The following is an 18,183-nucleotide window of genomic DNA, read 5'->3' on the forward strand; positions in this document are numbered from 1 at the left end:
AATAGTGTTTTCTCCATTTGTCCTATCTCACAAATAGATTATGCTTAAGATATATTGAAGAGTTATTCTGAGGGCTTGTGAGTGGTCTTTTTAAGAAAAATAGCAAATAAAAACCAAAAACTGTAAGAAACAATTTCTAATATGGGGAAAGTAATAGGCAGGACTTCAGCAAAGAAGCAGATGAATGCAAATGGTTTAGTAATTAGGAAATTGCAAACTACTGGAAAATTGTCCATAAATTGTTCATCAAGGTCATTAGATACCCAGTAAGTAGATTTCCCTCGTCAGTGACTTTGAAAATAGTGATCTATGTATTGGACTATCTAAGGGTAATTACCCATAAATTGTCTTTTTGAGTATTCAAATGGTTTAGTAATTAGAAAATCGTGAATTACTGGACTATATAAAGGGAATTGTCTATAAATATGTTTTCCTTTTTTAAGTTTACTTTTGAATCTCTACATTTTTTTTCAGAATAAATAATGTTGTGTGATGGTTGTACACTGCAATGAAAAAACAAGTGATGAAATTTTCTGACGATGTAATGTATTGCAACAGAAGTATTTTGCAGTGAAAAAGTCTAATATGTAATTACCATGCAATGAAATTACTGCTATGAAATCACCCTGCAATGAAATTACCAAAACCTTTATTAAGGGCGCTGGGTTGCCAATGCTTGAGCTTTGGCCTAATATACTGTACATCATCCATCCAGAAAATCACCAGTCAAGACAGTTAAATGGATACAAAAATGTGTTTGGATTTTTGTATTTACATGACTCTTCTTAACCAATTATTTTGTTTCAGGGTTATGATATGGAAGATGCCATGGTTATAAACAAGTGCTCTATGGAAAGAGGTTTAGGTCATGGTCAGATATACAAATCAGAATTCATTGATCTAACCCAAAGCACCACCGTATCATCTAACACAGTAAGTATACTGTAGTGATAGCATATTCATACCACAGTAGTAATAATAATGCCCATATTGCAATAAACTTGTATTAAAATTGTAAAACCCACTTGAAGGGGAGAAACTGAATACTAAGAGTCTTGCTAAATAGTGGTTAGATGGGATCTCTCTTAGATATGCGTCTTCTGTCTCAACACAAGAATGTAGCATGTGTCCTGGGACGTTAGGACTGTAAATGGGTTGTTTAGGAAAGAAAATTGTGGTGGAAAATACAGAATTACGTATAGCCTTTTTTTCTCTAGTGATACTTGATGTTAGCTTCAAAAGTGCTAAATGAAGCTCCTCTTTTGTTACAGCCCTTCATTTACTTCAGAAGGAATCCTGAGACTCCTGACCTTGACAAAATCTTGGATCAATATGGCCTTCCATATCCTGGAACCAAGCTTACAGAAGGTGATCCTTATTATTGGTAAGTATACAATACATACTTTTTTACACTTTAGTAGGTCACACAGTTACTAATCATTTATTTACTATTATTTCCTGTTTATTTTTGATATTATGGGTTTATATGTAGGTGGTTTATTAAGTTAAACGTTAACTATATCTTATTTTAACCAGACCACTGAGCTGATTATAACAGCTGTCCTAGAGCTAGCCCAAAGGATTAGATATTTTTTACGTGGCTAGGAACCAATTGGTTAGCTAGCAACAGGACCTACAGCTTATTGTGGGATCCGAACCACATTATATCAAGAAATGAATTCCTATTCACCAGAAATAAATTCCTCTGATTCCACGTTGGCAGAGCAGGGAATCGAACTTTGGACTACCAAAATGGTAGGCGAGCACATTAACCATTCGTCCAATGAGGAACTAAAGGTGGTTTAACATAATAAATAAATCACGAACTCCTGAAAAAGTTTGCCAAAATTTTGTAATGTAAAAATTAGGTTATCAAGATAAGTACAGTGCAGTATGATATACATAGGCTGCTTTGTGGGTGCCTTTGAATAATTTAAACTCGTACTGTATTCAGGAGTAAGAATTATTCAATATGTCCAAAAATTTCTTATGACTTTTACTTTTATTATCTTCCCTTTTTTCAGTACATACAATGTTCAGACCAGGATTTATAGACTAACAAAGTATAAAGGAGAAGACTGTATTGTTGACAAGTACTCAATAATGGGAGCAAGTACAACAAAGTATGACTTCCAGCGTGTCAATATTACTCTTCGTGTTCCAGTAAGTATGTTGGATGTTTAATGTGTATTTTGATGATAATGATCTCAGTCTTTCTCCATTTTAGTAGTGTCAGAGATGTTAGTTTGGTATTGTGGAATGAGGATGATTTAAAACTATAGCAATGAATTTATGTGCACGGTTTAATCATTTTGTACATTAAATAGCTAGCGTGCCTATTTTATATGGCGATGTGTTTAGAACAAGCACTACATGAAGAAATGGTGTAGATGAGGAATGCTCAGTACACTACCATAGTAATATATTCCCAAATTATTTTAAGAAATGGTGTTTAATTTCATCCTTGCAGGATCTTTGATATATGTTGGATACAACGATTAAGATATTGATGTGCTTCAAATTTCTTGGAAAGATTTAACCCCAGTAACACTTTAAATATATTTACTGATTGTGTGTTGTCGCTGTTGCCTTGGCAGCAAATTGAGAAAATATTTTCTTTCTTCATTAGTACACCTTCCTCTTTTCCCTCCCTTGTTATGAACATATGGAAATAATCTTCTGCCTACTTTCTGTTTACCATTATTAAACATTAAACATTTGTCTTGCAAGCTTCTTTCAAAAACAGTTTGCAAGCTAGGCTTTTCCAAAGTTCATGTAGTTCTCTCATTGCGTATGTTACCGATTTTTCAGACCTTACTACCCCCATTTACATATGCTTCCTACAAACTATTCAGAGATGAAAGACATCTGGCCCCTGACCAAAATGATCTTTCATTTCATCGGAAGATTGTATGGAGGTGGGAAAGTAATGTTACATAATTGAATGAAATAAATTAATAAAAAAGGGTGAAACCAAATGCAAGGGCCTAGTAACTTTTGTATCATACTTAGTTGTAAAATAGAACAATCTAGAGTATAAAAGGATATGTGACCCTTGCCTTTTAGTTTGTAATGAGATAAGAAATTCAATAGAATTTCAAAGATCCAGATTTTGCAAAGATCTGGAAAAATAAGTATTTTCATTTTAATATTCATGTAAACAAATAAAAAAACAGTTAAATTAACAATGTTAGCCCATGGCTACAGGGTAAAAAAATTTTGAAATTTATTTTTATTGTACATTCATCATAGTACAGTGTGTATTTCAAGAAAACTTGAGAAATTGGTAGGCACAGTGATTGTCTGAAACTGAGTTGTAGTAGGAAGACTTAGCATGCACATGTATAAACTCTCTCCTAAATGTTTTTCAGTTAATTTTAAATGAAATTTTACTGTAATAGTCATCTTATCATTATTTTAACTTTTTTGGGAGATAATTGAGAAAAGAGAATTTGATGTAGGAAAATCTATTTCTGGGCGAGGGGGCCATGTCGCCCAGTGAAATAGATTCCTTTAGCACTATTTCTAAGGTAAAATATTGATATAATACCATAGAACTGCTAAATTGGACATGCCAGAATATTCTGGCTCGCTCACCTTTATTAAAAGGTGTCAGTATGGTTCCTGGGGCGAGTGAAAACCACTACCACTGGGACCCTCTCCAATTAGCCTCTCCTACATCAAAAACCCTTCAGGATAGGGGAGCCGAGTTTGAGAAAAGATCCTGGAAAGTTTCCCAGTTATCTCATATCTATGAAGGATTAGTGTATCCAGCACCCAAAGAATGGTATTGATCATTATGAACATGTACCCAATATTCTTGATCTCTGCTTGAATTCATGTTTGTTCCGATACGTAATACAAACCCTCGGTCCTTTAACAATAGGAAGGTAACTAGCGGCAGCTGGGACGGTCGTAAGCTTCGAACAAGGGGAGAACGGTAGTTAACTGCTTGTCCGATTGTGCGCGCGCCGCGCGCCTGAGAGGTGAAGAATCACTTTTGCTTTCGGCCGTGGTGTGACAGGACGTGCTCGTCATTGCTCTCTACCCGCTATTTCGTCGTGTGCTTTGAAAGTTTACAATTTCTTCTCACTGGTTTGTTTAGTTGGTTGTGAATGAAATTGTAAGTACTCTTTTCATTTTTTCATTATTATTTGAATTTGTGAAGTGAATTATGGATCTGGAAATGGAGCTTTCGCCGCGCCCCCCGGTTGCCCGTAGTGTGTGTCCCGGGCTGGAGGGGCGTAAATGCGGCGGCTTTCGCTCCTTCCCAGAGATTGATCCTCATGAATTGTGTTCTCGGTGCCGGGGGCGAGAATGCTCCCGGGCCGATCCATGCAATGTATGTGATAATTGGTCCGAGGCGCAGTGGGTGCTGTATGAGGGTAGGAAGAGGCGTAGACCAGCCAAAGAGTCGTCGGAAAGCTCTCCAGCGACTCCTTTGGTGACGGATACCTCGTCATCTTTCCTGCCCCCAGCTCAGCCCCCACGGTTCGTGCCTTCCCCTGTGGGGGGTTCGGAGTCCTGCTCCTCACTCGATCCGTCAAGTGTGGAGGAGGGCACTCGATACCCGGATGTTCAACTGTATTCGGGGTCTTCCGTCCGCTCCGCTCTGGGTGGGGTTCATCCTCCCCCAAGCGTGAGGGTGCCCCTCTAACTGACCCGACTTTTCCTCCCTCAGGTGTGCCTTCTGTGAGTGACGACCTTGGGCAGGTGTGGGTGTCGTTGGGACTGCAGGGCGTCCCCAGTATCCAGGGCTTAATTCAGCGGTTGGCGGGGTCGGCAGTGGTTACTCATGGAGTGGTTACCACTACAACGACTACCTTGTCTACTCCAGGGTACGCCGCCCCTCCTCATGTGGTGTATACGCAGCACATTGCTTCGGTGACCCCGACAGCGTCGATCCAAATGCCGATCGCTGCCGTGCCAAGGAGGGGCGTGCCACCTCCACCTGGTTTCTTTGTGCTGCCGACCCCGGACTTTCGCTGCCCAAAGAGTTCTCCCCTGGACCTGCCGCCTGTTCCTAGGATGACGGTGGCTGAATGTAAGACGCCTGGGACGCCTGACTATGGTGCCGTACCTGCCGTACCTGCCGTACCTGTCGCCGATGTTGTTGCTGGCCCAGCCGCTCGCGCTGCTCCTGTAAGGCTTGCTGTGCGTGACGCTCCTGCTGTTGCTGTTCCTGCCGTTGACGTTCCTGCCGTTCCTGCCCCTGCCCACGTCGTGTCTCGTCATGGAAGTACTGCCCCGGACTCAGGTCTTTCCGGACAGGTGCAGTCGGGCCGTGTTGCTTCGGCAATTGCCCCGGTTCCGGCCTGGATGGAAGACCTGACGTCCGTCCTGAGAGAGCTGACGAAGAAGAGGAAGGTGTCGTCGTCGTCTTCATTGTCTTCTTCGTCGTCTGCTGCTGCCTCTCACCCTTCGACTTCTAAGGCTTCCAAGCCGAAGAAGAAGAAGGCTGCCTCCTCCCCCCCTAAGAAGGCTCCTTCGGGACCTTCGAAGGGCTCATCTCACTCTGGTGTGACTGGGGGTTCTTCTGCTGGTCCTCCTGTTCCTTCGGGAACGGGGCCCGTCTCCTCTTCTGAGAAGAAGAAGAAGACGGGGACCAGGGGTGTGCTGGCTACCGCTGGTACACCCTCGCCTGGTCTTGGCAGCTCTGCTGCTAGGCCAGGTACTGGCTCGGCTTCTCGTCCACGAGAAGTTCCGAGTGTACGGTGTTCTTTGGGAGATCGTGCAGCCAAAGTTAAGACGCCCGAATTCGCTCAGCGTCAAGACCAAGGCACGGAGCAGAAGACTGTCGAGAGCCGCTCAGGTGACTCTCGCCAGGCCAGCGGCCGCTCTCGCAGCGACCAGCCGGTACCTCGGGTGGACGTGACGGTCTCTGACCGGCCACGGGTTGAGGCTGGGAAGAGGTCCCCTCGACCGACGGTACCAGCGGTTTGACGTGACGCGAAGACGCTCACCGGTCTCACCGCGAAAGCGAGCTCTGCAGGTCACCTGACCGCCGCTCCCACAGGGACCGGGCGGATAGGGCAACCAGCACCAGCTCGTCTGACGCACGGGACCGGGGTCGACGTGCTCAGTCGAGCCGCTCGCCACAGGTGAGCGGCACGGCCAGGCCTGCAGATCGATCCCCACCGCGGGTTGGTGATCGGCTGCAGCCCCCCATGTACGCTGGTCCTGCCAGCGAGCGGGGGGGGGGAGCATCAGGTATGCCTCTCCACTACCTTCAACTTCCTCGGGATACGCCGGGAAGAGCGAGGTAGCTAGGAGTGATCGTGAGAGGTGCGCCGCTCACGATCCCGTCACGACTCCGCACGTGCCAGGTATGGTCTTAGGACCAGCCAGGTCGTACGCGCAAGTGGTTGGAGGAGACCGTCAGGGGTCTGTTGCTGGTCCTCCTTCTGAAGGAGGAGGGTCTCGAGAGCTGCTCTTGTTGGAGGGACTGAACGGTCCTACTCCTCAAGACGCTGTAACTCCCGAGATCCAGAGGAACTTTGCCCAGGTTATTGCGCTGATTCGTCGGCACAACGACCTTGGGGAAGGATCGCCGCTCCCACCTTCCGAGCCCACGTCCCGGCTCGAGTCATTTTGGGGCCTGAAGAGGGAACCCAAATTGACGGTGGGGCTGCCGCAATCAGAGCTTGCAGACTCAGTCCTTGACCAGGTGGAGAATTTCGTCTCAGGACGAGAGGATTCACTGAAGTCAGGACGGTCTTCCAAACTACTTCCTTCTCCTCTGCAGCAAGAGCGGAAATTCTACGTGCCTTCAGAGGATCCAATACCGCCCAAACAGGTTAACCCAGAGCTAGCTAGGCTAACTCTAGGTGTGTCCCTGCAGCAGCTCCTGTCGGAGAACTTGTGGTTCTCGCAGCAGGAGGCACTGGGCCTGGAAGCTACCGCTATGGCAGCATTCCAGGCAGTCTCTTGGTTGGATCTGTGGTCCCTCACAGTATCCAAAGTCGCGGCCGACTCTGGGGGCTCTGCCCTCAAAGACGACCCCGATTTCAGGAGACTGTGCCAGTCTGGAGGTAGGGCCATCTCCTACCTCGCCCATCAGACGGCAAACCTGTAGGCCATCTTGGTTCTCCGTCGTAGGGACGCTGTCCTTACACGAGTAGCCAAGGGGGCTGGGCGTGAGGCGGTAAATGGACTTCGTAATGGACCTATGAAGAGTTCCTCCGCTCTCTTTCCTGGAGAGATGGTGGACGCTGCGGTGGAAAGACGGCGCACTGATGACAGTGACCGTCTGGTTCACCAGGCAGTCTCGAAGGTTTCTGGGCAACCTCGAGCTACTGCGGCTAAGCCTAAGAGTTTAGCTAGCGCTTCTTCTGCTGCTAAGATGGCTGCTCCATCGAAGCCCCGAGGAAAGACTCTTCCTGCTTCAACTTCTGGTAGAGGAGGCCGTAACCAGCCCTCCTCCCAGCCCTCCTTTCCCCGAGGAGGTGCTGGAAAGAAGTCGAAGCGAGGTGGGAAACGCTAGGGACGGCGTTCCCCCTCACCTGCTGCTGGAAGTTGGGGGGGTGCCTAGCGAGCCATTGGGCAACTTGGCAGCGCTACGGTGCCAAGACCTGGATAGTAGACGTCCTTTGGGAGGGATACTACCCTTCGAATCTCGGCCACCCCTCACCTCCAACCCGGTCCATCTTCAGACCTACGTCCAGGGATCATCAAAGGACAACGCTCTTCGGCAGGAGATCAAGACCATGCTGACCAAACGAGCTGTAGAAATCGTAGTAGATCGGTCACTGGGCTTTTACAGCCGCCTTTTCTTAGTGGAGAAGGCATCGGGGGGCTGGCGCCCGGTGATAGATCTCTCTCCCCTGAACCATTTTGTTCGCCAGACTTGGTTCATGATGGAGACGGCACGGTCCGTGCTCGACTCCATCAGGGAGAACGATTTCATGCTTTCAGTGGACTTGAAGGACGCGTATTTTCAAATACCCATCCATCAGTCCTCCAGAAAGTACCTCCGCTTCATCTTCGACGGGACGGTGTACCAATTCAGGGCACTTTGCTTCGGTCTGTCAACCGCCCCACAGGTGTTCACGCGAGTGTCTGCATGGGCCCATTCGCACGGGATACGTCTTCTGAGGTATCTCGACGATTGGCTGGTCCTGGCGAGCTGCCGCTCGCAGTTGCTACAGGACAGGGATCGACTTCTCAAGTTTTGTCGCGATCTGGGGATCGTGATAAACCACGAGAAGTCCGATCTCGAACCCAAGCAGAAGATGAAGTACCTGGGTATGCTGATCGATACGGTAGCAGCTCAAGTCCGCCCCGCAGACTTGAGGATCAGCAGATTCAGGGAGGCAGCCGGCCGGTTCCTGTTTCGGCAGGAACAGGCAGCTCAGCAATGGCAAGTCGTGATTGGCCATCTGTCGTCACTCGAGAAGTTAGTTCCTCACGGACGTCTTCACCTGCGGTCTCTCCAGTGGAGACTAAGGAGAGCTTGGGTCACAGTAAAAGGATCCACCTTACCTTCCCCGTGTCCCTCACGGAGAAAGTGAGGCAGGACCTAGCCTGGTGGCTCGACGACAGGAACCTCTTAAGAGGAGTGCCTCTACGCACTCCCCCCCCGGAGATGTTGCTGTTTTCAGACGCATCAACCGAGGGATGGGGCGCACACCTGGAGGAGTTGCTGACTGCAGGTGTGTGGGACCATCACGACAAGCACCTTCACATCAATGTCCTGGAACTCAAGGCGGCGTTCTACGCTCTCCAAGAATTCCAGGACCGCTTGGTGGGACACTCAGTGGTATTGATGTGCGACAACACCACAGTAGTGGCATACGTCAACAAGCAGGGGGGCCTAGTGTCTCTCCCGCTACACCAGTTAACCGTGCAGGTGCACGAGTGGGCCACGGCTCACTCAATAGAGCTGTCAGCACGCTACATTCCAGGCAAGAGGAATGTAGTAGCAGACAAGCTCAGCCGTCGGGATCAGGTGATAGGAACCGAGTGGTCTCTACACCCAGAAGTGGCGGAAAGGCTCTTCAACCTGTGGGGGCGTCCAGTCATAGACCTGTTTGCCACCCGGCACAACAAAAAACTCCAGGTTTTTTGTTCAGCTGTGTCGGACCCATGGGCAGCTGCAGAGGACGCTCTTCAACACCCCTGGGACAACCTCTTCGTCTACGCCTTTCCTCCCTTTTGTCTGATTCGGAAAGTGATCAGCCGAGCGCTGGCCACTCCCAATCTCAGGATGATCCTGGTGGCTCCCAAACGACCTCAAGCCGTTTGGTATCCGGACCTGCTGGCTCTTCTTATGGAAGAACCGAGAGAGATGCCCCACTGGCACAACCTTCTAGCCCAGCCACACGTAGAACGGTACCACCGAGCAGTCCAGTCCCTACAACTTCACAGCTGGCTGTTATCCACCATCTCTTGCAAACGAGAGGCTTTTCTCGTAGCGCAGCAACAGAGATGGCTGGACACGTCCGACAGTCCTCTGCAGCTGTGTACCAGGGGAAGTGGGCTGTCTATGTGGTTGGTGTCGTAGACGGGGTCTATCTCCTCTCAGAGCCACTCTTCAGCAGGTAGCGGATTTCCTCGTGTTTCTTCGCCGAGAGAAGCTCCTCTCAGTACCCACAGTGAAAGGATACAGAGCCGCCCTGGCCCTTGTCCTAAAACTGAGGGGACTGGACATCTCGAATTCGTTCGAGATCTCCTTGCTTATGAGGAGCTTCGAAAGGTCTTGCCCACCCAGGGAACTCAGGCCCCCTGAGTGGGATGTGACTCTCGTCCTTAGGAGTTTGACTCGAAGACCATTCGAGCCACTCCGAGAGTCGTCAGACAGGGATCTGACCCTCAAGACCCTCTTCTTGCTGGCCCTGGCATCGGCGAAGAGAGTAGGGGAACTTCATGGTCTTTCCTTTAATGTTAAACATTCCAGGGGCTGGGGATCTGTGACGCTCGATTTCGTCCCGAACTTCGTAGCTAAGGGACTCACGAATCCTGTCGATCCCTGACGACAGGTTCGAGTCTTCACGATCCCCTCCCTAATGGATTTCACCGACAACGATACGGATGAGATGCTGCTTTGTCCTGTGAGGGCGCTACGGCGCTATCTGAAGAGAACTCGACACCTCAGGCCTGAGTGTCGACGCCTCTTCGTTAGCACTGGGGTTACCAAGAAAGAAGTATCCAAGAACACGCTTTCTTTCTGGCTACGTGAGGTGATCAGAAGAGCGTACGAGGCTGATGGTAGTGACGACATCCGTACGCTCCGACCGAGAGCCCACGAAGTCAGAGGTATTGGACCCTCTTTGGCGTTCCGTAAGAACTTCTCCGTGGCGCAGGTCCTGAAGGCAGGTGTCTGGGCCAACCAGACTACCTTCACGTCCTTGCTACCTTCGGGATATGCCCACAAGTCCTTGGATACTTTTTCCTTGGACCTGTGGTGGCTGCTCAACACGTTGTGTAAGCTTACCCAGCACCCGAGCAGGCAGAACAGCATCGATTCCTGGTGTGACTGTAGGAATGAATGTGTGAATGAGAGTGCGACTGGCTTCTCTTCTCCATCTTTCTCTCCCTTTACCTGTGGGCAGAGGGTCACGGTCGTCACCATGCTGGAAAGGAATTTGATGCAGGTAAGCTACTCGACCTAGCCCCAATCTATCCCTTTAGTTAGGGATAGAAGCAAATATCCTCCACTTCCTCCAACAAGGGGGAGGGAGTGAATGCCTACTTGAGACAAACCCATAACTTTACATTGGCTCTTGTAAAGGAACAAGTTCTTGCTTGCTGGTACAACGAGATACGCTTGCCTCTCTCTTAGTACTTGGCACAGAGGTCTGACCATTGATCCTGCGGTGCACACCCCGATCAATCGGACAGAGGCTTGGACACCTCCCTCGCACTTACGACCAGGGAGACATTCCAAGGTTGGACGAACACCAGTCTGTTCACCAAAAAGACTCAGTTTCCTCCCACCAATAAGTGAGTCTTCCTATTGTTAAAGGACCGAGGGTTTGTATTACGTATCGGAACAAATGACAATTTGTCGAAAATTGCATTTTTCCTAACTATACAAACCTGAGGTCCTTTAACAATAGGAAGGTAACTAGCGGCAGCTGGGACGGTCGTAAGCTTCGAACAAGGGGAGAACAGTAGTTAACTGCTTGTCCGATCGTGCGCGCGGCGGTGAAGAATCACTTTTGCTTTAGGCCCATGCAAAAAGTTGCAGAGTGAGGGGTGGCATGAGGTGGGACTATATGTAAAGGACCTCAGGTTTGTATAGTTAGGAAAAATGCAATTTTCGACAAATTGTCATTTATTACTTTTATAATTTGGTTACCTACTGATGGTAGCATTTAATTGCAATTAATGAGAATTCAAGTCCAGTTTCATGCTAAAATTCTCCTCTTAACCGTTTTTTTAAATACATCTGATTCTCAACCTTTTGTCTAATTTTGGCAGTCTTTTGCTGAATGCGTTTAACCTTAATTAATGAGAATAGAAGCCCAATTTCATACCAAACTGCTCTTCTTCACCCATGGCTTAAATACCTCTGGTTATCAGCCTTCTGGTATAGAGCAGACACATCAGTCATTCTTAGCTTCTTATATTATTCACTTTTATTCAGTCTTACCAAGCAATTATTCAGCTGTATGATTCCTGTGCAGGAATCCTACTGCTGAATAATTGCGTGGTAAGTACTATGTATTATAAAAATGTCAATTTTATTCAGTCTTACCAAGCAATTATTCAGCTATGGGATTCCAGCTGAATAATTGCTTGTTAAGTATGAATAAAACCTTACTTTATTATAAAAATATTTTTTCCAGTAATATATATTTGGATTATTGATTTCTGATTTTGAATTCAAGTCCATTTACTTTCTGCATGAAAAATTTTGTAAAAAAAAAAAATGCATTAAATTTACTGCATTGTATAGTTTACTGGCTTTTGTCTCATTGTTCACAAATCTGAGAAGGGAGAAAAAGTCAATCAGTTCATATATACATACTATATAATCTTTTTGAAAAATGTCCATCCCACATTTCAGAGACCTCCCATCATTGGTGACAAATTTGCCAGTCGTGCAGGACAAAAGGGTATATTGAGTAGATTGTATCCAACAGAGGATCTTCCATTTTCAGAAAGAGGAATTATTCCAGACCTCATGTTTAATCCCCATGGCATGCCTTCACGTATGACAGCAGGTAAAGGTTATAGTTATTGTATTGTAGTGTATAGGTGTTCCAACATTAACAAGGTTCAGTGAATACATGTAGTTGCTTATTGTATTGCAATGTTTATCCTCAAACAAGTAATAAGAAAACCTGTCTATAGGTTATAAAAAAATTTCAAGATTTTTATAGATGCTTATTCAAGATATAAATAACTGCAGGCACTTATCTTGGGCTTCTTAAATGATATTTCTCTCTTGACCACCATCAGGAAATATAGATTTTTGTTTATTCAATGGAATATTTAACAATCACAGTCAAGTCACCCCCAGAGATATCAAGTATAATTTATGATTCTAAAGTGCTTCTGTAAATTGCACTCCTGTGCATAAGGCTTAAAACAACATTGATAGTCCAAAGCTTTTATTTCCCAATTGAGACAATTGTTTTATACAGTATAAGTATTAGCAGTAACACTTATGTGTAAATGATGGGAAAAAAATGAGCCAAACTTGTCTTTTGATAAGATTATTAGTGGACTTTGTCTGACAGTTATTCTGAAGTTGTGAAACTGTGTTTTATGAGAAAGACATGTTACAGTTTTATAATGTTTCTTCATTCTCATATTTCAAGAAAGTTGCTTTTGTTCCAAATTTATTTTAATGAAAATATTAAGTAAATCACTAGTTCTATTTATAAAGGTAGGAGAGGGCAAAGTTGTTATTGTCAAATTTTGGCTGTTATATTGCCGTCTTTTAAATACATGCACAATATAATTATCCTTACACCAAATGTAGGACTTCTAGCATGTGTTTTACATTTTCTCAAGTATTCTTATATCTCTCCACACTTTAATAATTATTGTGTCACTGATACATACACAAGTTACTTAAATGTTCTTTTTAGGTCCTTTTCAGTAATTCTTACTTATATGTACCAAGTACAGCGGTCCCCCCATATTCGCGGGGAATGCGTACCAGACCCCCCTGTGAATAGTTAGAACCCGCGAATAGTTGGAACCCCTATAAAAACACTGAAAACAGCCTATTTTGTTAGTTAAAACTCAAGAAAAACACACTAAAAATTTTTATACTTGGGTTTTTTAACCCTTAAACGCCGACGCGTCTCCCGTATGCCAGCGGCGTTCGCGAGTGAGCGCCAAAGCGGAAAAAATGTATTTTTTTTTTTAAATTCACAGCACGCTTAGTTTTCAAGATTAAGAGTACATTTTTGGCTCCATTTTTGTCATTGCCTGACGTTTAGTATGCAACCATCAGAAATGAAGATAATATCATTATCATATATAAATATTGGGATATATGACAGCGCAAAAAAAATTTTCATATATAATTGTATACAAGTCGCGCTGTGAGCAAAGTGGTTAAAGCTAACGAGTTAATTTTTTTGTTGTATTGTACACTAAATTTGCTATCATTTTGGTATATAACGCATTGTAAAACCATCAAGGCAACACAGAGAAAATGTTATAAAAAAATGATGCATGAATTCGTAACGGGCGGACGTAAAAAAAAAGCTGTTTTCAAAAATTCACCATAAATCAAAATATTGTGCTAGAGACTTCCCGTTTGTTGTAAAATGAAGGTAATTGATTGAATATTATTAGACTGTAAGTGTTGTAGCTTACAATTGCAGTTTTCGACCATTTTGGTCGAGTTAAACTTGACCGAAGAACAAATTTTTTCTATTTATTTTTATTTATATGAAAATATTTCAAAACTGATAAAAGCTACAACCATGGGTTGTTTTTGGTTATATTCTACATGAAATTGCGCAGATTTTCATATATAAAACTTTATGTAACGGCTAATTTAAAATGGTGCAAACATTACGACAATCAGACGAAAAAATTTATGATTTTTTTGGAAGAGTTACCGGGCGGACGTAAGGAAAAAGTTTATTTCCTAAATTCACCATAAATCGAAATATTGTGCTAGAAACTTCCAATTTGTTGCAAAAATGAAGGTAAATGATTGAATATTACTAGAATATAAGAGTTTTAGCTTACAATTGCGTTTTTTGACCATTTCGGTAGAGTCAAAGTTGACTGAAGGTTGAAATTTTGGGCACTTATCGTTATTTATATGAAAATATTTCAAAACTGATAAAAGCTACAACAATGGGTTGTTTATTGGTGTATTCTACATGAAATTGCGCACATTTTCATATATAAACATTTAACGGCTAATTTAAAATGGTGCAAATATTACGACAATCGGACAAAAAATTTCTGATTTTTTTCGGAAGAGTTACTGCGCGGACGTAAGGAAAATGATTTTTTTTTTTTTTTCATAAATTCACAATAAATCGAAATATTGTGCTAGAGACTTCCAATTTGTTGCAAAATAAAGGTAAATGATTGAATATTACTAGAATGTAAGAGTTTTAGCTTACAATTGCATTTTTTTACCATTTCAATCGAGTCAAAGTTGACCGAAGGTTGATATTTTGGCCCTTATCGTTATTTATATGAAAATATTTCAAAACTGATGAAAGCTACAACCATGGGATTTTTTTAGTTGTATTCTACATGAAATTGCGCACATTTCCATATAGAAAACTTTATGTAACGGCTAATTTAAAATGGTGCAAACATTACAACAATCGGACGAAAAAATGTATGATTTTTTTGGAAGAGTTACCGCGCGGACGTAGGGAAAAAGATTATTACCTAAATTCACCATAAATCTAAATATTGTGCTAGAGACTTCCAATTTGTTACAAAATGAAGGTAAATGATTGAATATTACTAGAATATAAGAGTTTTAGCTTACAATTGCATTTTTCGACCATTTCGGTAGAGTCAAATTTGACTGAAGGTTGAAATTTTGGGCACTTATCGTTATTTATATGAAAATATTTCAAAACTGATAAAAGCTACAACAATAGGTTGTTTATTGTTGTATTCTACATGAAATTGTGCACATTTTCATATATAATATTCCATGTAACAGCTAATATAAAATGGTGCAAAAATTATGTCAAAGTGACGAAATAATTTCTGAGATGTGTTGAGGATACTTTTTAGTGCTAGAAGAAAGAAATTCGCTCTTGAGCGCCTGGGTAACGATTGTAAACAAAACAACACCTTGATCCGTGAGCTCTCAGCATCCCCCAAGGCACGTGATTCAAAAGTTTTCGCCTAGTAGGCCTATAACTATTTCTCAGCTAATTTTTTTAGAAAACTTTTATATCGACGTACCATACGTCCAATCGGCACCGAACAGACAATTTATATCGATGTTTAATACGTCCAATCGGCGTCAAAGGGTTAATAGTTTTAACATAAAATGTGTATTATAATGAAATTGATAAAAAAAACCAAGAATTTGTGGTTATTTCTCATAGAAAAATACCACGAATATGCAAATTTTCCGCGAATAATGCGGGGAAACGTTCCTGATAGAAATCTGCAAATGTGTGAGTCTGTGAATCCGGAGAATGCGAATACGGGGGTCCACTGTATTGTAGAATATTTTCCTTCAACTTTTTCTTTGGGTTTACGTACTGGTACATAAATATAATAACTGCATTTGCAGAAAATTAATGACTTTAAGTTTTAAAAGCTCCATTTTTCTTTTGCAGGTGTATTGCTTGAACTTCTAGGTGGAAAGGCAGCTGCTGAATTTGGCAAATCCTTTGACTCATCCCCCTTTGAGTTTTCCGATGAAGACTGTGCTGTAGACTATTTTGGTAAAATTTTGGAGAAAGGTAAGTCAGAGGTGAAGATGCACATAAGTATATATTTCCATTTGTATTTACAAGATGCACTCTTGCCCTATGCGTAGAGTTATATACATAGTGTGAGAATGTGTTTGCCAAAAGTGCCTCAATCCTTGGCTTGACAGTCAATTTCATAAAATCAGTCCATCAACGTATTCAAAAACAAAACTAGAATTTTCAATATAACTGTTATTAAATATAGTTGATTCCCTTTTTCAGGTGGTTTCAGCTATTATGGTGAAGATACCCTCTACAGTGGAACTGATGGACGAATGATGGAGGCACAAATTTACATGGGTGTTATTTATTATCAGAGACTCCGTCACATGACAGCAGATAAGTGGCAGGTAAATTGCTTGTTCAGAATTATCAGCATTGAATTTTTAACTAATTTTCCTTCCTTGACATTTGACTTAAAATTAATTCATGTCATGCTTTTTTTGGTATTTTGCCATTATGTATTCCCCTCTTATCAGTCTATTTTCATATTCAATAATTTTCTTGGCCTTTCCATTGGTCTCCAACATACATCACCATATTGAATGGGTAAACTGCATGTTAGATGCGATTAAACTCATTTTCAGTATTATAGAATTCTGTTTTTTTTCTAAGGTGAATTGGAGTTACAGTGTCTGTCCTCTTTTGAACTCATTAGATGTAAAAGACATTTCATCACTGAAAAAGATCAGTGTTGTACTTCATACAAAGGTGGAGTAATTTAGGATATGAAATATAGAATTATATGTAATACATAATGGATGATTAGTGATAATATTTATAATGCAGAATGTAAAATTAATATAAAGTGAGATAAATACAGTGCATCCTCGACTTATAGTGGGGATGCTGTAAGTGATTTCCACCCTAAGTTGAAGTTTTGCTGCTCTTTAACAGTGCTCACAAAACAGTAACTCTAGTTATGGTGCTGTAACTTAATGTAACAGTGACGTAAGCGATGTTAACTTGATGCTCAACAGTGCTTATTGCATCGTAACTTGGTGCAACATCAAGTTATGGTAGTGTAAAACGCTGTTGACGGTGCTGAAAAAATGCTATAAGATCAAATCACAAAAGTCGAAGATGCACTGGTACTAAGTTAAAGTTTGAAGTTTTTTTTTATTAATATTTAACAATTTGCTTACAGTGTACCATAGGAAATAGGCAAGGTTGACAAGATGCAAAGAAATTGGGAGGCCACCTTGTTGGTAGACATTCACTAGGTTACCTTTCCCATCCCACAGAATTATAACACTAGTGTCATCATTTTATGTGTAATTATGTGATAAAAATTAGAGAATGATTAAAAGGAAAGATATTGATTTACAGTAGCACACCAAGATAACGGACCATGATATATCGTACTTCTGGATATATTGGTGCAAAATGAAAATATCAATTTGAGGATTTTTGCTTCCGGATCTAGCACCAAATATGTAATTATCACTATTAGTATCGTATTATAAAACAACAAATATACATCTTTTACATAGGTCTTTTAAAAAGTTATGCTTTACTTCACTGTATCCAATAATATTGTATGTATTCTCATATTATTTTATTATAAAATTCAGACGTAGTGATCAATGTTTTGGTTTGGAAATCAGCTGAGGGTGATTACGAGGTAGGTTTATTTCGCTGTATTTAAAGTGATTCAGAGCGATTTTTGTGCTTCTAGTTAGCGTAAATGAATATCTAGATGTTCTATTTATATAAGACAAGGTTATATTTTGTTCTCGTAGTGAACTAAATCTTTGTCAGTACACGTCGGCACTTCTTACAGTTTGCGATTGTTAGCCGTTTGTAGAAGTGGAAGTTGTTTTGAAGAATTTATCATTCTGTTTGTTAGTTTTATATAAACAAATGTTCCACAATTATTATTAAATAATAGATAATCTGTCCATTTATCGATATCGGCAATAGACTACCAGGCAGTAGCCTACATCTACATCAGTTCAGTATGAATATGTTGGCTAGACCAAGGTCTATAGAGGTACATCTCTATAGATCTTGGGCCAGACTGTAGTAGGTATTGTCTGTAGACTATAACCTAGGATTATGTATCCTTAAGGGTGAATCAAATATAACCTGGATTAGGCAGTATCCTGAATTAAGGTAAGATTTGGGGACATCCTGTTAGGTTTTATGCCTGGGCAGTAGCCTAAGTTTACACCAAAGACCTTAGGATTAGATAAAAGGCTACAGACATTTTCCATATTTTTATAAAATGTGTATTTAAGCAGTCATAATACTGTAGGTTATCATTTGCATACCATTAAAAGGGAATTAAATAATCTAGATTGATTTCAAC

The 18,183-nt window shown here is 42.4% G+C and overlaps 1 protein-coding gene across 1 annotated transcript in view; it reads left to right on the forward strand.

The window, feature by feature from the left end:
- LOC135213016 (DNA-directed RNA polymerase I subunit RPA2-like) overlaps positions 1-18,183 on the forward strand; it is a gene marked incomplete in the record, with an annotated part of 200,881 nt that overhangs the window by 177,481 nt on the left and 5,217 nt on the right. The window contains 6 exon segments of the mRNA XM_064246825.1: positions 808-933; positions 1,272-1,384; positions 2,025-2,163; positions 12,011-12,167; positions 15,738-15,863; positions 16,095-16,222. Of these exon segments, the coding sequence (XP_064102895.1) occupies positions 808-933; positions 1,272-1,384; positions 2,025-2,163; positions 12,011-12,167; positions 15,738-15,863; positions 16,095-16,222 (789 nt within the window).

This window comes from Macrobrachium nipponense, chromosome 42, assembly GCF_015104395.2.
Source record: "Macrobrachium nipponense isolate FS-2020 chromosome 42, ASM1510439v2, whole genome shotgun sequence".
Classification (NCBI taxonomy): domain Eukaryota; kingdom Metazoa; phylum Arthropoda; class Malacostraca; order Decapoda; family Palaemonidae; genus Macrobrachium; species Macrobrachium nipponense.